The 27,283-nt window shown below is 42.2% G+C and overlaps 1 protein-coding gene across 2 annotated transcripts in view; it reads left to right on the top strand.

Moving 5' to 3' along the window:
• Frem1 (Fras1 related extracellular matrix 1) overlaps positions 1-27,283 on the top strand; it is a 148,264-nt gene that overhangs the window by 71,005 nt on the left and 49,976 nt on the right. Inside the window, exons 17-23 of one of the 2 annotated variants that reach the window (NM_001411535.1) lie at positions 7,580-7,774; positions 9,026-9,211; positions 10,322-10,518; positions 13,430-13,616; positions 16,048-16,192; positions 20,078-20,219; positions 23,512-23,707. In NM_001411535.1, the coding sequence (NP_001398464.1) occupies positions 7,580-7,774; positions 9,026-9,211; positions 10,322-10,518; positions 13,430-13,616; positions 16,048-16,192; positions 20,078-20,219; positions 23,512-23,707 (1,248 nt within the window). Of the gene's footprint in view, positions 1-7,579; positions 7,775-9,025; positions 9,212-10,321; positions 10,519-13,429; positions 13,617-16,047; positions 16,193-20,077; positions 20,220-23,511; positions 23,708-27,283 lie in introns of those variants that run through there. The other variant, XM_039109508.2, reaches the window with a different exon arrangement.

Below are 27,283 nucleotides of genomic sequence, written 5' to 3'. Positions count from 1 at the left end.
TTAGTCTCCTTTCTAAGTTCCTTGAAAGCAAGATGATGTCTTGTGATGGTTCATGACAGCCAGGACACAAATGCATGTTTGTAAGACTGGGTTCCCATTGATGTTATCAAATGTATTGTTTCTCAGTTGATATTTCTTCCCACCATGTGAAATGTTCAATTAAAGAAAATACTCTAAGCTGGGGGTGGTAGTGCATGCCTTTAATCCAGCACTTGGGAGGCAGAAGGAAGTAGATCTTTGTGAGTTCAAGGCCAGGCGCCGGTTTACAAAGTGAGTTCCAAGACATCAAGGGATGTTACCCAGAGAAACACTGTCTTGAAAAACAAAAACAAAAACAAAAAGGACAACAACAACAATAAAAAAGCAAAAAAGGAAAGAAAATATTAACTCAGCATCTGGTATTTGCAAGGCACAACACTGAGTCCCATGGGCCATGGTGGAGTTACAGTCTAGGCTGTGCAGAAGGACTGTTAACTAATATTATAGGTAGAAGGACCCTTCCACATGGAAGGATGACCATGGCTTAGTGACACTTCATATTGTCCTTCTTTGCACATATTCTTTCCTGCTTAATTCTGTGTCATTTTGATACAAGCTAGAGTCGTTTGGGAAGAGGGACCCTATATTGAGAAAATGCCTCCATAAGATCAGCCTGTATGCAAGCCTGTGGAGAATTTTCTTAATTACTGATTGATGTTGGCAGTGTCACCTCTGGGCTTGTGGTCCTGGGTTCTATGTGAAAGCAGACTGAGGAGCAAGCCAGTAGCAGCATCCCTCCATGGCCTCTGCATCTGCCCCTGCCTCTAGGTTCCTGAGATGTTTGTTATTGCCTCGATTCCTTTTGATGATGAGCTGTTATATGGGATGGTAATAGAAACAAACCCTTTCTTCCTCAAGTTGCTTTTGGTCATAGTGTTTATCACAGCCACTGAAACCTGAAGACATCTACTTAGATCTAAGTTAGTAACATTTGCCAGAAATGGTATCATGTATTTCCTCTTGCTGGAGTTAATCACACACTATCACAGTTTTCCTGTTTATGCTCTCTTTAATTCTGGGGAGGAAGTAAGAGGGCATGGAAAGGCTGATTGATTGGGACACTGTATTACTTACCATGGAGTCACTGTGACAATTACCTGACAAAAGCAGTTGATGGGAAGGAAGGCATTTTGTGCATTGATTTCTGAGGGTTTTCACCCATTCACAGCCACAAAGGCATGGCAGAGACTCTCATTTGGTGGCAGGGACTTGAAGCAGAGTCTCTTCACATGACAGCTCAAGAAGCAAAGAACAAGCCTGCAGCCAGGGTCTGAGCTGTCACCTCCAAAAGCCTATAGTCACTTATCTACTTCTCCCAGCCAGCTTCCCCCTCAAAAGGTTCCATTGACTCCCAAACACTGCCTCAAACTGGAAAACGTGTCTCGCAGGCTTTTCTTTAAAATTGTAGTGTATGCCTCCATGCTCTCTTTACTCTTGAACTGTGTGTGCCAGTAAAACCAGCACCACATAGACAAAGCCAAGATTGGCTGCCATCTTAAATAGCCTGGTGGTGGTCTTGGACCATGATGAGAGCAGACTCCAAGTGTCTGTGTGGCAGAATCTTGGGAAATGTCTTCCTAGGCAGTCCTGTTCCTGCATTCATGGCACTCCCATGGTTCTCTCTTTAAACAAATAAACACAAACAAACAAAAAAACAAAACCCCACACAAGGCTTTGGAATGAGCATGCAGTTTTATGGTCTCTATCCTTCCATCCATGAGGCTTTATTGTTTCCTGAAATGTAATGTCATCCAGTCACACCCCATATTTCTTCATTAAAGTATGTGGCTACCTTTTAGAACAGCAGCCATTTGCTGAAACTTGCTTTGTCCATGGTTTAAGCACATTCTATTCCTTGATGAACCACACATTTCACATCTTCCTCCTCTTCCTTTTGCTCCTAATTCTCACTGTAAACCTGGATAAAGACAGTCAGTACAGATCATGCTAGAGCCTGAATGTTATGCTGTCTTAAGTTTCTTCCACCAATGATAGTAGTCCCCTCATATCATTGAATTCAGCCTCACTCAGATTTTTAGGACATGGTGTCTTAGTTACAGTTTTACTGCTGTGAACAAACACGCCATGACCAAGGCAACTCTTATAAAAACAACGTTTAGTTGAGGCTGGCTTACAGGTTCAGAGATCAGTCCAGTATCATCAAGGCAGGAGCATGGCAGCATCTAGGCAGGCATGGTGCGGGAGGAGCTGAGAGTTCTACATCTTCATCTGAAGGCTGCTGGCAGAAGACTGGCTTCCAGGCAGCTAGAATGAGGGTTTTAAAGTCTGCACTCACAGTGATACACTTCCTCCAACAAGGCCACACCATCTAATAGTGCCACTCCCTAGGCCGAGCATATATAAACCATCACAAATGTAGACAAACTTGATATGTAACCCAGACCAGCCTCAAGCTTATGTACTCCCCTCCCCCAGTGTAGGTCTCACATATTCTTACAGAAAAGGGATTCAAGACCAATAGTTGTTGTTTATTGAATAATTGCAATATCTTTAGCAGGTTCACAAAGCAAGGTAAATCATAGTAGGATGAACCATGATCTCTTACACAGCTTTCCAAATACTAACAGGCAGGTTTACAGACATCCGAATCTCTTCTAGGTCGATTCCATATAAGGAACTGTTACATAATAAAGCTAGAAGGACACTGAGAGAAATCATTTCACATAGATTTCTTAGATTAGATTAGAAAGAACACTAGATTCCAAGGATGTTTTGATGTTACAGTTCCTCAAATGTCACTTCTTGGCTCCACTGGTACTCATTTAGTACTGTTCAATTCAGATCGATATCAAGAATCCTGGCATTAAAGATCTGATGCCTTAGGGACATCTCTTCCAAGCCTTGCTTCAGTGTTTTGATTAATTTTATCACCTGTACTGATTACTTTTAACTGTCAACTTGACACAACTTAAAAATCACCTGGAAAAGAGCCTCAGTGAGAAATTATCTATATTGGGTTGGCATGTAGGCATGTCTATAGGGAACTGTTCACCCTCACAGGTAGAAGGAAAATCTCTATGGCTGAAGACACCATGTACTTCAAACATAGGACCTGAACTGGCTCTTACTTTAAAGCCTCCTCCTAGAGGACTGTCTTTTATGGTACCCACCAAGAAGGTACCATGCAAGCTTCTAAAGGAGGGAAGTAAACAATAGTTCTACCCAGCGATGACACCTGTAAACCAGAATAATGACCAATATGGCATGATAACCATAGGGTGCAGTAGTGGCACACATACCTTGGTGGTAACCAACAGCTCTCTAATTGGACTCAAGACCCTCTTAACAACAGGGAAATCATGCCTGGGACTGGAGACCGAGCTAACTACCTACGACCAGTGAAGCCCTGAATCTTGGAGGAGAACCTGCAACCACTACTTCAATAAACCAGTGCAATCCCTGACAGCAATCTAAACATTTGTGCTTATGTCCACGTACGAATGTCCTTGCCCCTCATTAAGGAAACTTCTCTTTGCTGTAGGTAGAGACAACTACAGAAAACTGCAAGCAATAGAAGTGCAGAGTTGTGGAGCCCAGTCCCAACTACATCTACAGCTCAACTCTGGCACATAAGGCTCAGGGATCATGGTGGAAAAGGAGTCTGAAAGATTATAACAAAGGGGGCTGGGGATTTAGCTCAGTGGTAGAGCGCTTACCTAGGAAGCGCAAGGCCCTGGGTTCGGTCCCCAGCTCCGAAAAAAAGAACCAAAAAAAAAAAAGATTATAACAAAGAACGGAAAGTCTGCTGTGGAATGTTAGAGAAGCTACACCTATGATGAAGTCTCATCCACATGGTTACATAAACTTGACCTGAACAAAGATAATTCCTGTAGACAAGCTAACTTGGAAGGGAGAAGGCTCATGTGGCCTCAACCTTAGACAAGGGCAACCTTAATCCTAGACAAATCACTAGAGAACTAAGGAATGCTGAGAGTGTGAGAAATGGTCTTTTCCAGGGAAGAGTACACCAATTGGTTATCCAATACTAAAATGGTCATCCTTGAGAACATATGAGTACAAGTAATACTGTAGAGATGAGCAGATTGTATTTATGTATTTAGGAACACACACACACACACACAATGGAAGAAGAAGCCATGAATTTGAAAGAGAGCAAGAGGGGATGTCTAGAGGCAGGTTTGGATTGAAGAAAGGGAAGATGGCAATGTTGTGATTTGTATTATAGTCATGCATTGATTCTGTTCACTTACCCTCTTCCATAAAGGCCCCTTCTCTCATTTTCTGCACTCCTGCCCTAAAACACTCCTCTGGCTGTAAAATTATCTCTTCACTTCCTTTTCCTCCCCTTCTCTGGATACTCTCCACAATTTCTTCATGTACTCCTGAGTTATTGCTTCCCACATCTGGCTTGTTTCACTTAACATAGTGTTTTTAAGATCTAACCACGTTGCTGTGACTGGCATAGCATAAACATACCACATTTTCTTTATTTCTGCATCCATTGAAGGGTATCTGGAGTGATCACACATTTTGACTATCATGATTAATACCGCAATGAACATGAGGATATAGGTATCTTTTTTGGTGTAAAAATTTCATCTCCTATGGGTATCCAATGAAGAGTCGGATTGTTGGATCATATGTAATCTGCACATTTCTCGTAAAGCCTCTATTACTGTACATTCCATCTAACAGTGTTTACTATGTCTCTCTGCATCTGTTATTCATTGTCCTTATGATGACAGATGTTCAATAAGATGATAACTCCCTGTGGTATTGACTAGCATTTTCATGACGATTAATAAAATTGTACATTTCCAGTGGGAATTGGGTTGAGCTTCTCCATTATTTTGGGCAGTGTAAGCACGGGCTGTCTTTCAGTTTTTGTATTCTTGTCATTTCTTTCACCAGTGTTTTATAATTTTGCTGCAGAGTTCTTTTGCTTCTGTAATTATTGTTTAATGTATCATGAGGGCGGTTGCTTCCTTAATTTTCTTTTTACCATGTTTACTATTTGTCTTTAGAAATGCTACTTTAAAAAGAAAAGGAAAGAAAAAATTCTCTCTCTCCTCTCTCTCTCTCTCTCTCTCTCTCTCTCTCTCTCTCTCTCTCTCTCTTTCTCTCTGTGTGTGTGTGTGTACTGGTATTGTTTTTGTCTAATTTACTGAACTCATGTATACATTCTAACAATGTTTGATAGAGTCTGCTATGATATCAATAGGTGGGAATAATTTAATGTTTTCCTTTTCCTTTTTGATGCCTTTTCTTTCTATTGCATGGCTTCTTTTGCTGAGATTTCTAGTTTCTAGTCCTATAGTAAATAAGAATGAAGAAGTTCTTAAGTTGTGTTCTTAGATTATATTCCATTTGAAGGGACTTTCTTAATGACTGGCTGCTTTCTCTAAGTAAAGTCTGTGCATATATGGAGAAATCAGTTACTGAGTGCTATGCTTGCCTTCTCCACTAAATTCTCGGGTTTTTTTTCGGGATGTTTTTCCAGTGTTTCTTTATCTGACTTCCCGCCCTGCACACCCCACTTTTACCTCCCAGGTATTTGCCTGGCAGGCTTACTCTTTCTTCAGGGCATAGCACAAAGCCAGCAAACGTATGAGAAGGACTTGGCATGCTCTGGCACATGCAATTTTCCAGGGCGCTGCCCTCTGGCACTTGTATCTTTTTTCCCAACCATAAAACCTTGTCGAGTATCCAACTGAAATAGAGTCATCACTTGGTGTACTTAGAGGGTGGGTCTCAGGAACCCTACATACCAAATTAACTCAAATCCCTTCCAGAAAATGGTCTTGAATTGCCCTATAACCTACGAAAAGCCCCACATTCTTTCGATAATCTTTGCGTCACTTACAACTCTGAGTCAAATTGTGGTATTCCTTTGCTTAGGGAAAAAGGATAAGAAAATCTACATATTCAGTACAGATAAACTTTTTTCAAGTATTTTAAATGTGTGGTTGGTTGAGTCTGCAGATGTGTCCTGTGTGGGTACAAAAATCTCTCCCTGTGCATGAAATCGTCATTTAGTGGGTTAAAATGTTTGAACAGGAGCAATTCTGAAAGGCTCAACCTAATGGAGGTATACATCTGTGGTCCTTTGAACACATTGCCTTTGTTTTTCTCTCCTTACACGGTAAACAGCTCACAGTAGGTCTTTTGACATTAAGCATTTTTTAAAACACGCCTTTCAGAGGTGCAAAATGCCTGCATTTTCTCTGTTGTAATGCCCAGAGGACTAATTATCTCATGGTAAGACCTGAACAAATGTTTGAATAGATAAATGTTTTAAATCAACTTCGTTTTTATCATCAGTATGAACAGTTAAGAGGTCTCATTTTATTCCTCATTTATTATTCCTGCCAAATTTGAAGGATAATGCTTTCTTTTTTGAATAATATTTTAATTGATTCTTTCAAAATCTCATACAGTGTATTGGAAGCATAGTTACCTCCTCTCCTCACCTTCTCCTAGACCCTACCTCTCTACCCACCTATCTCTATCTAAGATGTATCTAGGTATCTATCTACTCCTGTGTGAGTATGTATCAAGCATCTATGTCATCTGTCTGTCTGTCTATCTATCTATCTATCTATCTATCTATCTATCTATCTATCTATCCATCCATCCATCCATCCATCCATCTATCTATCTAAATCCATCAAGTCAAATTTATGTTGCCAAATACTCCTGGATGTGGCACCTGACCTGGACCCTCTTCCACCTCCCAGGGGTCACACTCTTAAAGAAAACAGACTCTCCCTCTACCAGCAGCTATCAAGCTAATGGTTTCTATTGAACTCTATAAACTTCAACTTGGAGTTTTTTCCTCCCCTTTTCTCCCCTCCATCTTCTGCCCTCCTCTTTCTCCTCCTCTGCCCTCCTCTCTCCTCCCCTTTTCTTAAGAGGTCCCAGAATTGTTTCTCACTTGGCATTTTAAGGACTGCCAAGAGCACACATTCAGAGCTTTTCTGTTGCCTGAAGAACATTGACTGTCCTGTTTGCTGATACAAGATTGGCTAATGTGTAATCAAGGAAACATTGAAGGAAAAGATCAAGATGTGGAGTACTTTTCTTCACACTTATCCAGCGTCCTGTGTCTCAGGACTGCTGTGTGGTTGGTGCTTACTCATTTCTGGGGGTTAAAACACACATGGAGAGGTAATTATCAAGGGGATACAGGCACCTTCTGCCTTTCCTGGAGGTTGTTCTTAGCATCAGAGGATTAAGAGGAAAGAATGAAATCATCCCCAGTCAAGCTCTGTGCCTCCCCCTTGTTCATTTGTGAACTGTCAGACCCTTGTTAGCCCTGCTTTGTTCCTCCACATAGTCCATGGCTGACAGGGATTTCACAGGAGGTGACAGATGGATAGGCATTGTTGTATTATTTTCCTGACTCTATTTGATTTTATAGTGATAAAATTGAGTTTCATATTTTTATCCCCCTAAATTCCTTTCCCTTCCGTGCAGTGCCTGCAGAGAAGGTGCGAGGGGAGTTGTTCATGTTGCTCTCTATCTCCGGAAGTCAGCACTCAGCAGTTATGTTTTCCAGGTGGCGAGATTGGCCTCGAATCTTGTTTTGACACTGTTGTATTGGTGGTTTCGGATGGTGAAGCTGACCCTTTGGTGAATGGCTGTTGCTACAATGGACCCGATTCATCTGTTCCTCTTCATAAGTCCTTCCCCACATACCAGCTCAACATCACGGTGCATCCAGTCGACAATCAGCCACCTTCAATTATAATAGGTGATTGTGTTGTTTCTAGCGTATAATTGTCTTAGGGTCATACCCAAGACTCAGGAAATAATTCTCTTAGCTTAGATTAGAAAGCTACCGAAAGCAGTTGTCATCCAGTAATCATCTCAACAGAAATATGTAGTAAACCCCAAGTCTGTAATGAAATATCACAGCACCGAAGAATGTACCTGCGTGAAAACTTACGTATTTCCATATAGAGAGAGATTACAACAGTCCATGCGTCTTTGTGTGTGCATGCTACAACAAGGACATTGAGACCCTCAAATATACCGGATTATTTCACATGGGGAAATATCATTTTCCTGCTGGAGAGAGAATAATTTATTTTACCCATAATAATTTCTATTAGAACAGAATGCGTTTACCACAGAGACCATTTATATACGTTTAACCTTACGTGCTTTTCAGAAAGTCATCTCTTCATGGGCATTATGTATATGTTCTGTCTCACAGAAAAACATAAGCATATGTATGAATGTTCTTGTTGTAATTTGCAAAGTATCTCCCAAGCAATGTTCTGGAAAGGAAGCATTATCCCAGCAGAGTAATTAAGCACCAAGGCATGAAAAGATGTTCGTTATGAGCAATTCATAATCGCTCTCAGGCAATTAGCGCTCTGACAAACAGAGGTAACGGCTGATCTTGAGGAGTACATAAACCACATTTAGTGGCCTATCATTAAAACAGTTTGGCAATTCTTGTTTTCATCTGTCACTGCTATAGAGACACAAGGGAAATCAGAGTTCCTTGAGAATGACTGGAGGGCTGTGGCGGAGTGTTCAGCACTGCTGCCGTCTTTCCATTATCATCCGGCTGGCTTGTATACGGGAAAAGTATACAATTCCATACGTCCAATTGAATTGCACTCATCTCCCCTGAATGTTTTCACTGCAAGGAGAATTTATGCTCGAGAAAACGAGCATCTCCCAGGGAAGCAAGTTTGCCTGTAGGATTTTTGCATATTTGCTCTGGTTGGGGTTGCAGCCACGCCCTTCAGTTCTTGCTCTTTTGATGCAAGAGTCCAGGCTAAGACACAAGTGTGTGTTTTTAAATTTTGTTACATTTGACTCGCTTGTCTTGTGAGCCACTGTGCACATGTGGATCTGAGAGCAGAAACTGGTTCTCTCCTCCTACCCTACATTGGTTCTAGGGATTGAACTCAGCTCATGGGGCCTGACAGCGAGCGCCTTTACCCACTGAACTATCACACTGGCTGAGACTGTTGATTTTTGTGTGCAGGTAGGACGCTCACGGTGGACGAAGGCTTCTCGGCAGCCCTTACGACTCATCACTTGACTGCCACTGACTGGGACACTGCTCCGGATGACTTGGAATTCATTTTGGTTTCTCATCCCCAGTTTGGCTACCTAGAAAACACACTGCCCTCTGCAGGCTTTGAGAAAAGGAATACGGGCATAAGCATAGGTGAGTCATGGCTTCCTGTACCACAATGTCTTGCCAGTGTTTACAGATGTGAGTGGCTAGGCCAGGCTTAGGACATGGGTAGGGATTCAAAACAGTCAAGGCACCCTATACGTTCAAGAAATTGTTACTGTTATTCTAGCTGACACATTGACTCTTAATTGTTTCTCAGTTGCACTTTTATCTGGACTTTTCCTACGTAAGAACATTTATAAGTGAAATAAGTGGAAACTTGATGTTGTGCTCACCTATTCCAAGGCCTTCCTAGCAACAGAGCCCTGGGATATGGTTAATGTGGTAGGAACCACAGGTCTCATACTTGTAGTCTTTCAGCACGTTTAATAGATGTTACTGAAAAACATCGAGAAATATTGCTATAAGTGGTGCTGGAAGAGAAACCTGAAATGTTTGAGGAGATTTCATTAATTTTGAAAGCAAGTGTTTCTTAGCAACCAGAATAGTCTTTAATAAAGTGAAACAGAAATAAAAGGAAAGACCAAAAGTTTCCAAAGATAACACTTTATATGTAAGTTATGTTTTCAAGCTTAAGACATTTCTATTTTTAAATATGAGTGGGATTAGATTTAAGATTAATCAAATTAAAGGTTATTCATCTTGTCTCACGATTTAATTCATAACATAGGACAGTTTTCATCCTCTGATTTAAGGCTAGCTGAATATCAAGTCCCCTAACTGTATTCAGTGCAGTGGGTTTCTTGATATATGCTATGGGGACAAGTCATTAGTTTCCACTCACTTTGCATAGTGGTAAAGGGGTGGTACCCTTAACCCGGTATGACAAGAGTCACGTGACAGAAGGAGAATTTAGCCAAGGGTACTTCTCTTCGACTTTCTTCCAGTCCAAGTGTCTGGAGAGTGACCTTGAAGTCCCCTGCCTCCTGATTAGTGGTTATCACAAGTCCTTTATTCAGGCACATTTTAGTCCTTTCTTAAGGTCTGTGATCCCTGACTTCACGTGGAAGGCTGGTAGGCATCACACCTGTCACGGGTATGATCACGTATCTGCTTTGCAGAGAGAAGCAGCCGTTAAAAACTGCAGATACCCGGGAAGAGCTGTTCACCATTTCCCTGTTCTGTCTTGGTGTGTGCTAGCTTCATTCCAGTGGAGAGACATGAAAGCTTCGCATATTAACTATGTGCAGTCCAGGCACCTGAGGGAGGAGCCAACTGCTGATGAGTTCCTGGTGTACGCCACAGATGGGAAGCAACGCTCCTTGGAGACCACATTTCACGTTATCATCAACCCCACAAATGATGAAGCTCCTGATTTTGTGGTACAGAATATCACTGTAAGAAACACACCAGAATAGTCCTTTTTACCTCATCATTTTCTGGGTTTTAACCCCTGTATGTTGGTCCAGGATCCCCCAATATGTTAATCTGGCAAAGAGTGAGGAGGTCAGAATCTAATGTCATATAATTAATCACTTGTGAGCTATTAGCCTAATAATAATGGTCCTGGTAAAGATAGTGTGTATGTGTATGTGTGCATGTGTGTGCATATGTGTGTGTGCGCATGTGTGTACGTATGTGCATGTGTGTGTGTATGTATGTGCATATGTGTGAATGTGTGTGTATATGTCTATGTGTCTGTGTAATAAAGTACCTACTGGGTTGTCGGTTCCAAGTTCTTGCCATGCATTCACAGTTATCCTCACGATAGGCTTTTACGTTATTTCATTCCTGAAGAACTGAAGCATAAGCAAGCAAGGTGATTTATGATCAAGCCAGAATTATGTCTTATACCATAATTTTTCTGCATGTTTTTACTTACAAATAAGAAAGTCATGTCTGCTACGTTGTGCTTTACTTTCTAAAGTATAAGACCTCCCCCCACCATACACACAAAGTCACTGTGTGGTTCTTTTAAATATCATGCAACTGTACCTGTGGGTAATTCATACACATGCACTAACATGTCAAATGGACACAGGCTTTGGCCTCAAGGGAACTTGGGTATTGCTTTAAATATATATATTTTTGCATTTGGAAAGAATATTCCTCTTCAAGCTTCTGTTTCCCCATCTTTGAAAATATATGTGGAATTTTTTAGAGAGTTGGCCAGGATGATGAAGTTAGCCGAACACAGCATGTCCGCAATGAGCAAACATTTGCAGCACTATTTAGCATGCCGTTGTTTTACTAATATTGACCAAAGTCATTATTTCCCCTCATTGTTTTTTTTTTTTGCTAAAAATAATCACATTCTGAATGTGTAAGTCTTTATTTGATTTTAATTTTCTACTGAATCTTAACGGCACATGAGTGTCACCTCAGCGTGAGATTTAAGAGCCAGCTCCTGCCTCTCCTCTTCTTTTGGCTCGTGGCTTACTCTGGAGAGCCCTTCAGTGATTATGTGAGGGAAAAAAACTATAAATGATTCCTTCCACACCTATTTTCACTGTCTTTATCTGCCGGAGGCAAGGGCTTTCGGAATAATTGGTCCTCCGGGAAGTTGTCCCCCATCCCTTTGTGGGAGTGATCATGTCTCTCACCCATGCTTTCTCATACATGCAAATCACGTGCGAGCCCTTGGTGCACTGGCAGAGACAACTCTTTAGCATCAGGAATTCCTCTTCTTTTTTCATATAGCCACATTCGTCTTTCCTTTTAGGAAATTTCCTTATTGTATAGATGGCTGGACTTCCATCAGCATGTTTCAGTTGACTGCAGTCCTTTGCAGACTGCGCTGTAGCGCATACCTGCTTTCTCTGTATGTCCATTGAAACTTTTTTATTTTGGAAAAAATGTTTTAAAATGGTCAGGAGAAATGGCTCAGAGGTTAAGAGCACTGGTTGCTCTTTCACAGGACCTGGGTTTAATTCCCAGCAGCCATATGGCAGCTTACAACCGTCTGTAACTCCAGTTCCAGGGGATCCAACACCTTCACCCAGACATACGTGCAGGCAGTACACCAATGCACATAAAAATAAAAATAACCTTTTTAATTCTCAAAATTTCAGGAAACAATTTGATTAAAAAAAAAGAATCCTGTAGGTTTGTTGTTGCTGTTGTTGTTGTTTAGAAAATCCTTTGGCAATCTTGTGGATGAATTTGCCATTTTTGTAAAGGAGACCCATTACCACACAGTTAAGGGGGAAACTCCATAGTTAAGCTCCATTAAGATAGATAGAGAATTACATGTTTTTGAGTTGCTTTACTAAAGTTCTTAAAGATGGGAAGAGTGAGATGCTGACAAAAGTTATTCAATAATTAATCTATGATGCCTTTTCAGTCTTTAATTTAAAAAAAAAAAGGTCAGCTAGGAGAAGCACTGTTTTTGGCCAGATATCACAGTGTGCCTGCAGGAAGGTCCCTTCAGAGCCACTAGCAGACACTGGAAAGAAAGCATAGGTTCTCACGATGTGGTCCCTCAGTTGTGAAGACTGCTGCTGGCTTCCACTCTTTTATGCTTCTGGTTTCTTGATGTCCAGCAGCTCTTGGTATCCCTTCCCTGACTGCACGATTGATAGACAGGTCTCCCAGTCCTCCCAGGCTTTGATTCCTGAGAACATCTACACTACCTCGAGAGTGTAGCACACTGGCCTTGCAGATCCCCAGGAAGCATGCGTAGAATTTCTTTACTTTGATTACTTAGGTCTAGCTGGATTTCAAGACAGAAAACAAATACTTTCTTATTCCAGCCTCTCTCTGAGAAAAAAAGAGGGGGAGTGGGGTAAGCAAGACAGCCAAGTACCAAGTAGCCATTGGCTTTCTTGATCCAATAAGCACTCCAGTGCATGTGTCCGTGTGTGTGTGTGTGTGTGTGTGTGTGTGTGTGTGTGTGCGTGCGTGTGTGTGTGTGTGTGTGTGGAGAGAGAGAGAGAGAGAGAGAGAGAGAGAGAGAGAGAGAGAGAACGAACTCAGGTTGTCAAGGCTTGTATGGCAAGTACCTTTACCTACTGAGCCTTCTCACCAGCCCCACGCAGTTGATTTAGTCATACCTCTTATGATGCTCATGGAACTAAGAAGATCTTTGAAATCTTTAGAAAATTTGTGAGGGAAATGATAGATTTCTTTTTACAATTCTTGTTAACTAGACATTCCTTTTTCTAGAACTCAGTATCTGAAAATGTCATGGGAAATTTGAAATGGGGTAACTTCATATAACTGGGGAGAATTTTAAGCAGCTTTTCAAATAAATGGACAGCGAAAGTGTTCTATTCTATACAGCTCACTCTGCTGGCTTGCTCTGCTCAGGTGTACGAGGGCCACATGGTAGAGCTGGATTCTGCCATCATCAGTGCTACTGACAGGGATGTTCCCAAGGACCCCTTGCTCTTCAACATCACGCACAAGCCCAAGCATGGCCTCCTCCTCATCTCGGCCACCAGCAAGGATGCTCATAATGAAATTCACAACTTCTCCATGGAACTGCTCCAGAATGGTAGATCGCGTTCCGCTTCTGTTTACCTGATGTAGTAACTTTAGCTCGCCCCTGTGTGGACTCTAAACAAATTGCACTAATAGAAACAGAAATTGGATTGGTAGTTACCAGAGGTTGGGGAAGAGGAGAGAAATGAGAAGCTGTTGATCAAAGGGTAGAAAATTTCAGTCCTGCAAGAAAATTTGAAACCCCAAATATTGGACTCAGAAGGTCATTGATAACAATACAAAAAAAGACGCGAGGTTGGGAAGAGAAGGGGAGGGCAATATTGGAGAAAACTATTGTACACCATGGTGATTATAGTGAATGATATGCAGGGTTGTTGAACATTCCTGAAAGAAGACACATTCACACATGAGGTAAAGCACTGCACATGAGTGTGAGTCAAGCATGTCACACATATCAAAGTGTCATGCTGTGCCTCATGCTTACAAGTTTTCGTTAATTAATACATAAATTTGAGAACCATTTTATTCCACTAAAGATACTAACAAATCATAGAAATGTGGGGTAAGAATATGTACCTATCTCTTCTGTCTGAATTATGGGCTCTTGATTAACAAGGGGCACACAGGACCAGCCAGACATGGTAGGCAGTCCAAGATGCAACGGCGTGTTTTGTTTGACTCTGAGAATACCATTAACAATTATAATTGTAATTGTCAGTATTTTAACACAGAATTTTAGTCATAATTTAAAATTTCCTTTTCAAACGATTCAGATCATGGCTTGTCTGCCAAAATTTTTACAGTTGAAACAAATATAGATCTACATATAATAACCATTCATTAGTCTCCGCGGAGATAATGTGATCTTTGGGGAGAAGACGCACTGGAGCAGGCTGAATTGTTTTTTAATTACTTTTTTAAAAGGCCTTATCCCATTGGTAATGTATAAAAATACTTTTAAGACTATGAGCAAGTATGCAGGTCTAGAATTACACTCCTAGAATAACCTCACACTGCGAGTCCTCTCCCTAACCTGGGACTCTTCCTTCACCCTGGGTTGGCCAAGATGGCATCTTCAGAGGGCAGAACTCTGTTCTCCTCCCACAGGAAGCCTGCCTACTCTCCAGACCTCTCTCCTCTGTGCCTACTTTGTCCTCGTACTTTTTGGCTTCTTTCCTACTGTCTTCTAAGTGTTTATTTCTCTAATTAGAATGTGGTCTCTTTGTCCCAAAGGTTATTTTGTAATAATTGCAGATGACATCTCATGTTTGAATATGAAAAGCCAATTCATCATCTCAGGTGTGAGTTGTAAAGAAATGGATTCAGGAACTTCAAGGCTGATCTGACCCAATCAGTCCTTATATGCAGTATGTGCAGCAAATAACATTGTTATGAACACGAGGGAAGGGGACAATAGCTGAAAATGTGCTCTCAAGAAAGACTGATTTTTGTTGATCATTCCTTCCTTCATTTTTGTTTTCTGAGCTGTGTTAGACAATGTATACCTCTAATCCCAGCCCCTATGAAGCCTGAGATAAGAGGACCAAGAGCTCAAGGCTTTCAAGGCCAGCCTTAGCCACACAGGAAATCTGTATCTTAAGGGGAAAGAATACAGTTTAATTTTTTTTTACATTTATTTGTTTTATGCTTTTGGGGGACGTTGTGGGGGTGCCATTGGAAAGCCAAAGACAGGTTCTTTTAAAGTGATATTTTAGATGTGTAAGTTTGGATAGCATAGTTAGTTTAAACAAAAAAATGTGTATTTTGATGACATTTTTAAAAGTTAGGTTTTATTTGTATTTTTGGGTTCATTTATGGATATATTAAAAGTAGCCCAAATAATGTGAATATATTCTCCCAAATATTCCACCCTTAAACATACAGAATTTAGTACACCCCTGCCATATTAGGTGACTCATATTACAATTATTTTGTGTACATTCTCCATAGTACCTGGTAGTTTTGGAGTAGTATGGTGTTTCACTACATGAATATACTATGCTACAAGTTTTCATAGCTGTTTTATTTTAAATAATAATTTTTTATTTTTGGCATTAATAGTCACATGTCAGTAAACATTTTGTATAAAGCCCTTGGTATTTATAGAGATTTGTAATCAGTTTTGAAAACAGTAAATTAAAGTTTCCAACTGAATATCTAAAGGACCATTAGGTAGGCTTTTTAAAAAATGACTAAAGGTAGTTTGTATAGTGACGTTCTGAACTACTTATGATTTATTTTGATGACTGCCTCAAGATAGATTTTACTATACTAGCTTTGTTCTTTTATGGTTTATGGGTTTTCCTCATTTAAATAAGAAAATTTTATGGTCTTCTGAGTGACTCCACAAAACAGAGCTCATGTCTCTATAACACACTGATTGGTGAGCTTTCTGAACACCAAAACCTGGTATTAAAATGGAGTATCTGGGGCCTGTGGACAGTTCTTCAAGAAGGAAGACCCTCTCCTCTTTCCTCTTCCAGGAATGAAGCTGGCGTATGCCCACGATGACTCGGAGAGCTCTGCTGACAACTTCGTGATCCAGTTATCAGACGGGAAACATAAAATCCTTAAAACCGTTTCAGTAAGCATCACCCCAGTGAACGACGAGACACCAACACTAAGCAAGTGAGCTGCCTGAAAGGGCTCATTTCCGGTTTCCACAGGGCTCATTTCTAGTTTCCACAGAGTTCTGTGACACTAGGTCCACAGGAAGAAGCCAGGCTCCCACTGCACCCAAGTTCTACAACTGCCCTGCCACTCAGGCATCAGGAATGACTAGCCAAAATAGTCGGTCCTTAAAAGACTTGATCTTGGGCTGGAGAGATGGCTCAGCCGTTAAAGGCTAGGTTCACAACCAAAAATATAAAAGACTTGATCTTTTTTCTAAAAGTTCAAGCATATTGTAAAAAATAATTGAACGTAGAGTTCTAAAACGCATGTGTGCATGCATGTATGTTCCCTTGTGCATGTGTATGCCCATAGACGCAGGGTGAAATCTATAACTCGAGTTACAATGTTAATGCCAATGGCCCTCACAATAGATTTCATCAAACTTTTAACTAAAAATGACCAAGGGAAATACTCAGCCCTGTTTTGTTCATCTTGGTACTTCACTGTCTGCCAATCTGGACCACATCCCACACAGATCAACACCCCACTATTGCATATCGCAATGCTACTCTTCGAATTCTAATATCATGAACTGCGAAATTTGCAGAGGGTTGCATTTTTCTGGGGCCAGCAATTTCTTCTGCAATTGTCAAGTGTCACACTTCAGACTGCAGAGATCTTTAGGAAGCCTAGCAGGTCTTTAGAACTAGCTGCAGATGTGAGTCTTCACTGAGACTCCTTATTTAATGGTGTAGCCATTAGGCATTAAGTAGACTATCTGAGTTTTGCTGGGATAGGAAGACCTTCCTGGAAACCTCATAACTCCCAAAGTCTCCTGGACTATATAGGAAAAAGAGACCAGACAAATCCTCACCTCACCCTGTCAGATCAACATCGTTCTTCATTAGCTGTCAAATGCTCTGAAGGAAGTGTTCTTGGAATTGCTGCTAACAGTATTTTGGAAGACTGATTCTCAGATGTCAGTTCAACAAGGAATATATGTGAAATGGGTGTCCTTATTCCAATGCTGGGATGTCAGATTGGTTTGACATTGATTTATAGATGTGAAAGATGCTGTAATTCTGGGACCCAAGAGGAAACAGGATGAATTCAAGGCTAGCCCGGGGTGACACAGTGAGTGTGAGGCCAGCCTTGACTCTATTGGAAGACCTGTGACAGTGGGGATGAGAGGATATTATACTGTTACAAACCTCTTTGTAGTCAGCACTTGAAGAAGAGAGAAAGATAAAAGTCAGTGTTAATTAAGTACTTACTAAGTGTCAGACATTTTACCAAATCATCAGACACATGTTTTTATTAGTTCATCAGCCACTCATTGGCCCAGACTAAAGAAGTAAAGAAGTCTGTCCACTGAAGCGCCACGGCCTTGCTGTTAACCCTCCAGCAACAGCTACAGACACAAAATCCCAAATCTCTTTCAACTCTGCTTAGAATCCATCCTTTGTAAAAGAAAATAGTCTAATTAACATAACCATTGAACATACCTTGGACATTTCAGTACACGTGCATGAAGTCCAGTGGTCAGATCTGGTTGACTGGCCTCCTGTCAGTTCAGACATTTACCTTTTCCTCTCTCTTACCTCTTCCCTTTCTCCCGAGGAAGGAAGCAGCAGGTCCTCTTTCTCTTCTACCAATGGTTTTTGCTAGAATTCCTCTCCCTTCTTCCCAGAATGCCTTCCATTCTTTGTCTCCTCTTGCATCTCCATCTTCTCCCCTCTCTTTCCTTTTGTTACTATGATCTCCCGGCTTAGCTAGTGGTTAAGGAGTCCTGTGTGAGACAGAGTGACACAGATGCTTATCAGAGGTGTGGCCTTAAACACTGTCTCTCCTTTTGCGTCTCAGTGGATGGGGATGATGTTAGCATTCTTTTGATATGGTTGTTACAAGGAAGATATGTAAAAATGCTCCAAAGATTGTACACAGAGAGTGATCACAAGTGTTCCTCATTGTCATTACAAGCAGCCCTCTCTGTCCTAAAAGCACAATCAGAGCCCCTGTTCCTTCCTGCCGAGAGTAGCTTGGTCTCTGGTAGCACTTGACCCCGTTTCTTTGATGGTTTCTTTAGATGCTGTGGTAGGTACTTCCGTCTCTGAGCTCCAACACCTTACCCACCTGTCTGGTGCACAGGATCTGTGTGGCTCCACTATTCCCCCCCACCCCCTTAGGAACCTGCCTCCACTCGTGAAGACAGACGATAATGGTGGGAGCTGACACTCGGTAACTGTGGGAGTAGAGAATTGGTAACTGTGAAAACAGTCAGTAACCATGGGATCAGGCAGTGATGCTAGGATAGACAGTCGGGAACTGTGGGATCAGATAGTCAGTAACCACAGAGCAGACAGCAGGTAACTATGGAACAGACAGTAAAGGTGGGAGCAGATGGTTGGTAACCACGGGAAGCAAATGGTCGGTAACCACGGGAGCAGACAGCCAGTATCCATGGGAACAGACAGTCAGTAATGCTGGGACAGACAGTCAATAACCACAGGGCTGATAGTCAGTAACCATGGGTCAGACAGCAACGAAGGGGGATAGAAGATAAGACAAATTCCCAGCTTTCTGTCCTCCAGAAGTTTAATCTAGGTCATGCTCTATATGGCTCTTCCAAAGACCGTAGCTGGGCCAGCACTGAGTCATTCATCTATAATCTCAGACACTTGTGAGGCTGAGGCAAGAGGAGGTCTTGAATCTAAAGGTTAGAGACATCTTAAGCAACTTAGTCAGCCCCCTTTCCTTAAAATAACAAGTTAAAAAATTCTTGTAGGATTGAGCCTCAAGTGTCATTAGTAGTCAAAACAGTCACTGTTATTCCTTTCCCTTCTCACCAGCTCTTATCTTTCTACTTCTGGGACCCTTTTCTATATACATTACTTATAACACAGTCCTTTTTCTCAAAGTCCCTTTTAGGAAAACTCAGATTGTGGTACTTGTCATCCCTGGCATATAATTCTCCTACCGGCCTCATCAAATAGTGATTTGAGGCTTTGTTTCACCTTATAAAAGACATCAGTAATTTCCATAAGCCCCAGTCAGGTGACTCATCAGCCTTCTAGATTCTAGCTGTGATTCATCCTCCCCATTGGAGAGATAGATGAAGCTTCTCCCCTCTTATTAGGGAAGTTGCCAGTCCTGGGCTAGCAAGAATCCCTCTTTGATGAGGAGATTGGAATGAAATGTCAGGCATTGGCCTCTCTGCAGAAGACCTGGTGGTTGCTAATGTCAGTTGTGATCACAGTGAAGAGCTAGAACACTGGTAGAAAGTGACCCTTCCTCTCTTGGGTGAGGCTGGGGAAAGGGTCCAGTGGCCATGTGGAAGCAGCAGCTGCTGGCTGCCCCATCTAGTCATGTTTTCAGTTAGCCATCCGGATGCCAGGAATTGGCCCGGAGGATCCGTTTCCTCAGGAATATGGATGCTATAAAGACCACATGCACAAGGGACCTTTTCAGGAGGAGGGAGAGATTAGAGGACCAGAGATAGCCAAAGAGGATCAATCAACCTCCAGAGGGTATTCAGGAAAAGCTTTGGGATATTCTATAAGTTGCTTTCAGTAGGGCTCTGTCTATATTGTTAGAACTATAATACCTGACCTACTTCCTTCATGGAGACATTGTAAGCGTTGGAAGAAAGAACAGAAACAAAATTGTTGTATAAACTACATCTAGCATAAAGATGTAATGTTCTACTCATGTAAATAACGAGACGCATCTCTCGACAAAGTCACACCCCCTTTCCAGACTTCCGTATATGACTGCGTCCAGCATTTTGGATGTTGCTTATTACTTATTTCTTGAAGGGGGGCTGTGATAACCAGTACGAGTGTCCCCTGATGGCCTATGCCTTCCATTTTCATATGAACACCTGTACTTTCCTTTCTACAGGAAGGCTGAAGTCTCAGTGACTGTGGGCGACACTCGTGTTCTGTCTAGTGCTGTTCTTTCAGCCATAGATAAAGACTCACCCAGGGAGAAGATTCACTACTTATTTGAAAGACTTCCCCAAAATGGGCAACTTCAACTTAAGGTAAGTGGCCCCCTAACCCCTCCCCCTCCCCTTCAATATGGGTGTTCCCCTCCCCATCCTCCCCCCATTACCACCCTCCCTAGTCTTTTAATGTATGCGTGCCTGTGTGAGCGTATGTGGGCCACATGTGTGCAGATGCCCATGGAGTTTAGATCCTTCGGAGCTGGAATTTGTAGGTGCTTATAAGCCGCCTGATGTGGGCACTGGAAGTCAAACCCCAGGCCTCTGCCAGAGCAGTTTGTGTTCTTAACCACTGAGCCATCTATCTAGCCCGAGGCTCGGTCGCTGGGGACTGGGGTGGATGACTAGTACAAAGGCCCTTCACCCTTCATTTCCCAAAGTCGATGTAAATTTTATCAACACAAGCATTTGTGCAATTGAATTTATTCTAGAGTGTGCATAGTTTTCACCCCAAGTTAGAATATTTACTTTTCCTGTTAAGAAAACTTTTAAATCTGTTGCCACCTTTTCCCCTCCATTCCTCACGCCTCTCCTCCCTCTTTTCCTCCTCTTCCCTCATTCCTTAACATCTGTGCCCTTCTCTCCCATTCCTGTGCCCCTCCTTTTGCCTCTCTCATGTTCTCTGCCATTCTCTAAGCCATTCTCAGGAGCACGACATTTAAAATCTGTATCTATTAGTGTCTTTGTTATGAAGCCTCTTTCCAGCCCCATATGAATGTGCAAGAAGATAAAATCTTTTCTTTTGCGCTTTTTTTTTATTAACGAGTATTTCTTATTTACATTTCGAATGTTATTCCCTTTCCCGGTTTCCGGGCCAACATCCCCCTAAACCCTCCCCCTCCCCTTCTATATGGGTGTTCCCCTCCCCATCCTCCCCCATTACCACTCTCCCCCCAACAATCACATTCACTGGGGGTTCAGTCTTAGCAAGACCAAGGGCTTCCCCTTTCACTGGTGCTCTTACTAGGATATTCATTGCTACCTATGAGGTCAGAGTCCAGGGTCAGTCCATGTATAGTCTTTGGGTAGTGGCTTAGTCCCTGGAAGCTCTGGTTGGTTGGCATTGTTGTTCATGTGGGGTCTCGAGCCCAGAAGATAAAATCTTAAACACTACTCTAGAGACCCCCGCCCTCCGCCGTGTGCTGGTCCTCCTTCCCCACGGGCCAATGGCCGTCCTGTCTTAGTAACTGCTGTACTAGAATCTGGCAAAGGATGTGACGGCAAATCTACATACCTGGATTTGTACCTGTTCCCAAACTTAACCCTTTAATTGAAAGCAAAAAAGCACGGAAACGTGAAGGCGTGTGAAGGGTTAACTCGCTCGTCCTCTTGATTCCTTTTAGTCCTGTGATAGCGAACATCTAGTGTATTCAGACTTAGACTGCAGGCATGATGCTTAATGGCTAGACCAACATGAATCATGAATCAGCCACCTGAGAAAGTCAGCTGACTCGTGGGTCAAAAGAACGTTGATCTGAATGGTGGCTAAAGACTGGCAACAATCTAGCCAGCCGCGGTGTGATTACCTAAATGCTTGAGTTTTAATCTAACGCAGGCTCAACTTAGGATAGAAAAGCAGCGAGCATTCATCCTGTGGGGAACAGCTTGGTTGTCACAGAGTGTGGGTACCACAGAGAGTCAGAGAAGAGCAATGACTGATTTAAATTGAGGTACAGCTGTGTCCTTATTTCATTTCAAAGCGTAATGACGCAGAAACACAGTGAGAGAGCACACGTTTGGGTGGCTTGGGGCCTGAGTTGCTTTGGATATGAGAAGATCCAGATGGGTCCAGGGTCCCAGCAGGCTGCACACCATTTTCCCACACCTCCCTCGGGCTCACCGAGGCTGGCTGACTGAGGCTAAGGACTGGGCCTCTGGGTCCCCTGCTTCTCACAGATTCTTATTTTCTTGTTTCCTCCCCTTCATTTTTTTGTTTGTTTGTTTTGTCTTGTTTTTCTTCATTTTAGTTTCTCTTTTTTTCTTCTTTCTGGCATCAGATAATTCTGTCGAGTCAAACACCTATTTGGGAACACAAAAGAATTAGAAACAAGAGGGCAAATGATGCCTCCCCCTATATTTTATTTCTAGGAGAATATTATCAAGAGGAAAAGTTAAGTAGGATCCCACGATGCCAGGTTTTAAACGAGTCTGAAAATCTCTATTTGCAAATAGGCCTCATTTTTTAAAAAAGCAACTTAACTACTGTACTATAAATAACTTTAACCAGCAGGCCTGCCATAAAACATAGGTCTGCAAATGTCAGGTGGGCAGAATAATGAAGAAGAAATCCCACCAAGTAGAAGTACTCAGAAGTAAGGATTGTGTGGGAGGAGAGCTAAGACTCCCTGGGAACTGGGGTGGATGATCAAGAAAAGAGAAAACACAAATGGTTTAGTCTTTTGACCAGACAGGAAAACTGATGTGTACTATGCATGGTGAGTCACTGAAAATGACATTTTTCTCAAGTTGTATGGAATGACTTTTTCGAGCTATTCTTAAGAAAAGCTATGCTTGGAACCGAAGAGAATTAAAGTGGGATTATTAATACAATATAGGTTTGGTATTTTATTCCCTAATACCTCCCCAGTTGTTAGCCACTCTGCCAGCATAAAAGCCTCTTCTAACAAAAATGCCACAATTTCTGCCCAAAACTGTGCAAAACACATTTAATTATGGTTGACTCATGCTTTGAAGATCCCGATGGAAAATGTGGGTGGTTTTGACAGTTTATACTTTCTACTTACCGTGTGTATGCATGTGTGCCTATGTGTACACGTTCTCTCGAGTGTGTGTGGGGGGTGGGAATCTGACAGCTCTCTTTAGATTTTAGTAAGGATAGAGAGTGGGCCAGGGGAAGATGCCAGTGTACCCTGGCTTTGTTTTACCCAGTGAGCTTAGAAATACAAGCCATGTTGAAGAAAAGGTATTTTATTAGATGAACAGAATTAAAAACTAAAATAAAATTGAAAAAGGGAATTCTAAAGGAAAAACACTTCATTTCTAAGCGGCTCATTTCTGCAACTGATTGCCCACCTGCTCTTGTTAATTGGGTTATTTAATCAGCCATGATTACTGATGATAAATACCTTGGAAGTACCAGGGCTGTTTGAATGACTGTCAAAAGTCCTCTGGTTGAATCTGTTTCTCACCCGAGGTCTTTAATCATTTTAATATATTTCATTGAAAGGAAAAAATATAAGGCCCCATGGCAAAAAAAAAAGTGTAGAATTTCCCCCAAGTGCTCCTAACAGAGGTTTTCAGGGCATGGGAAACATATCCATTAGCAGAGCTGGGGAAGCCAAGGTGCCTGCCTAACTGTGGCACCTTTCAGATAGGGAGGGACTGGGTCCCTCTCTCCGCTGGCATGCAGTGCACCCAGGAGGATGTGGACTTGAACTTGCTAAGATACGCGCATGCTGGTAAAATGCATTCCCAGGATGGAGACCGCTTTACCTTCTACCTCTGGGACGGGGACAACAGGTCACCTGCATTTGACTGTCACATCATCATTGAAGACACAGGAAGAGGTAAGAGTGTGTCTGTCTATGCTTAGTGAGACCAGTAGAAATGAGCTGGTGTAAACACACACATTTGTTTACTATAGGACAAACAAACTTCCTGACCTCTGTAGGGATCAGGCACATGCATAGTGCAGAAACACACACTTAGACAAAAACACCAACATAATCAAAACAAAAGAACAAACCCAAAGAAATAAAGGAAAAATATAACTTCTTGATACTCAAGTGCCACTATTCTATAATTTGATTGTAACTTACGCCAGGAGGTTAAGAATCATATCTTGTTCACAATTCCAGGGTCTAAACATTTTCAGATCCAATTGTCTTTGATCCTTAATACATGCTTTGTTGACTAATGTTTCCTTGTTTTGTCTTGTTTGCCAGGATGCTCAGGATTAAATTCAGTGATTTACTTGCAATTTTTATAAATCTATTTTATATGTATGCAATAATGACAATAGTCCTGAACTGATCTTTCTTCGTATGAGTTAATTTTGTTTCTTTGGGGGCTTATATTATGTTTCACTTACTTGTTTTCCAGTTATAAAATGTGTTCTATGACTAAGGACAGTCAGATAGATGAGGTTGATGATTCTGAGTATATTTATTCTTCTCTGCAATAATAGCACTGCGCTAGGTGGGTTTTGACAACATGACACGACACCTGGAAAGATGGAGTCTCCATTGTAACTGTCTCCATCAGGACTGTAGGCAGTTCTGGGGGCATTTTCTTGATTAATGATTGATGTGGGTGGGCCCACTCTACTGTAGATGGCACAACCCCTGGTCCTGGTCCCTGGAACCTCTATCTCCTGGTCCTGGGATATAGAAGAAAGCAGGCTGAACATGTCATGGGAGCAAACCAGTAAGCAGTGTCCCTCCATGGTGTGGGCTTCAGTTTCTGCCCCCAGTTCCTACCCTTGGGTTCCCTTGGTGATGAAGTGTGTAACCTGCAAGCTGAAACCCTTTCCTTACTCAGGTTGGTTTGGGTCAGTGTTTTTAATCACAATGGCAGAAACTTAAGTAGGACAACCGTACGCACAGAAGATGCCCAGGCAAATGGGATACACTAGCATTTTGGCACGTGACAGGTGACATGCCGGCGCAGGCGCTCTTCCCACTGCCTTACTTTACAGAATGGGAGAAGCCACTCCACGGGCACCAGGGAGTTCTCTTGCTTCTTTGTATGTTGTTTTATCACTCTACAACATTGTGTCCTGTTTTTCTGCTGTCTAAATTTATGTCACCTCACAGGTCATTTATCAGTTGCTTACTATATTCCTCATGACTTCACAAGGATAACTTTTTAAAAGAGATCTATATTTTATTTAAATTCCTTTTGCATGCACATGAGCTTTGTTTGCATATGTGTCTGTGCACCACTGCGTTCCTGGTGTATGTGGAGACCAGAAGAGGCTGTCAGACACCCTGGTGCTGGAGTTACAAACGGCTATGAGCTGCTGAGAACTAAATCTAGGTCCTCCACAAAGAGCAGCCAGTGCTCTTAACTGATGTGATATCTCCCCCAAGCACAACTGACCTCAAATAGAGCCACACTGAGTAGCTGGTTGTACCATCTCCTCTATTTGGAATATAGGCTTAGTTCTGACTAGGACCTGTTAGATACGATCTTCCACCTTCCGGCTGTGATGTGACACGTTGTGACTGTCACATCAGCAGAAAGGATACCTTTAGAAGGCATTTAGGATGCACAGGGCTGTGGTTTTTCTAGCCTCAGCCCTCACAGTGCTGGAGAGCAGCAGCAAGGCAAGAGCTGGGCACTCTTCCTCCCCCTAGAGGTGGCTGTGCTCCTGGTAAAAGTGTCCCTGCAACGTTTCGTTTCCCCTGCCTTCTTTGTTCCTCTTACTGCCTCCGTGTGCTTATTGTGGTTACCTCAGAGCATCTGCCGCTTAGGTTTTCATTTGAATTTAGAATGGTCTTTGATTCTGTCATTTCAATTGGAGAGAGAAAAAAGCACAGTGTGCCCCAAATACCAGTTTGGTCATTTGAAACAAAATTCCGAAATCTTACCACCCCTGGCATTTTGGAGTGAATAATCTTTGTGGTAGGAATTTCCTTGGGAGTTGTGGTATGTTTAATAGCATAGCTGGCCTCTGACCAGTAGAAGCCAATAGAATCTTCAATTAATGACAACCAGGGATACCTCCAGATTTTGGTTGGACAGAATAAACAATAGTTAAGAGCACTTGCTGCTTTTGCAGAGGACCTGCATTTGGTTTCTAGTACCCACATGATGACTCAGAGTCATCTGTAACTCAAGTTCCATGCACTCAAGAGCACGTACACACATGTATACAGACAGACAGACAAACAAACAAACGAGATATTGCCAGACATTGGCAAATATCTTGAAAAACAGAGAAAGGGTTTGGGTGGGTCGGGGTGGGAGTAGGGGGTTGTTGTGTGCTGTAAGTGTGTTGTGTGTAGTGTAGAGAGAGAGAGAGAGAGAGAGATACAGTGTAAGTATGAGCGTGTGTGTCATGTCACGTGGTGTTTGTGTATGTGTGTGTATGTATGCACTAGTGGCTCTTGTTAGAAATACTCATGTAAAATTATACCACTTCAGGCCAACAAAATATCTCACTGGGTAAAGGAACTCGACAGCAAACCCGACGACTTGATTTCAATCCATCAAATGCATATGGTGGAGGCAGAGAATCAATTCCTGCAAATCTAATCGTCCTGACCTACACACACACATGGACACACACACACACACACACACACACACACACACACACACACACACCCCGAATAAATGTAAAAGTAGATGACACCATCTTGATGCTTTACTCTCCCTTTTCTATTGCTGTGAAGAGATACTGTGACCAAGGGAATAGCGGGGCATTCAGTTCCACAGGGTGAGCTCATAACCATCCAAGTGGGGACCGTGGCAGCAGACAAGCAGGCATGGCTCCAGAGCAGTGGCTGAGAGCTTACATCCACAAACAGGTAGCGGAAATCTAACAGGAAATGGCCTGTATTTTTGAACCCTCAAGGTCACACCTGCCAATCCTTCCCAATCACTTCCACCAACTAGAGACCAAGTGTTAAATATAGGAAGATACAGGGCCAGTCACATTCAACAAAGACTCTTACTGGCTCTTATGCTTTCAATCTACTTTCACACACTTTACCTTTGTTTTTGGATATTTGCCCATTTAGTGTTGATTATTGAAGAGGGAGTGGGTACAGCGCAGTGGCTATGAGTTGCGCCTTGTGACTTACAGCCAATTCTGCCTCCAGCTTTCATTAAGAGATAGCCTCTATCAGTAAGTGGTGCCTCTACACCCCAATCTCTGAATCTGTAGTCTGGGGGTTAGGATAAAGCTCCTCCCAACAGTAGAGCCCCATTCCTGTGCCTGACATGATGCAGCCTCCGTTCATTTTGACCGTTTACTTATTTTGTGGTGATAAGAGTTGAGCTTTGGTCCTTGTGCATGCGAGGCAAGCACTTTGTAGATGAACTGTGTCTCCAACTCAAAGCTTTATATTTTAGAGTTGGTCGTTTTTAGTGGATCTCTGGTAAATGCAACTGGAGTGTAGCCCCTGGTTGGTGAA

The sequence above is a fragment of the Rattus norvegicus genome, chromosome 5 (assembly GCF_036323735.1).
Source record: "Rattus norvegicus strain BN/NHsdMcwi chromosome 5, GRCr8, whole genome shotgun sequence".
In the NCBI taxonomy this organism is placed as follows: domain Eukaryota; kingdom Metazoa; phylum Chordata; class Mammalia; order Rodentia; family Muridae; genus Rattus; species Rattus norvegicus.
Note: the sequence above shows the minus strand (reverse complement) of the source record. Positions and strands in the feature narration are given on the sequence as shown.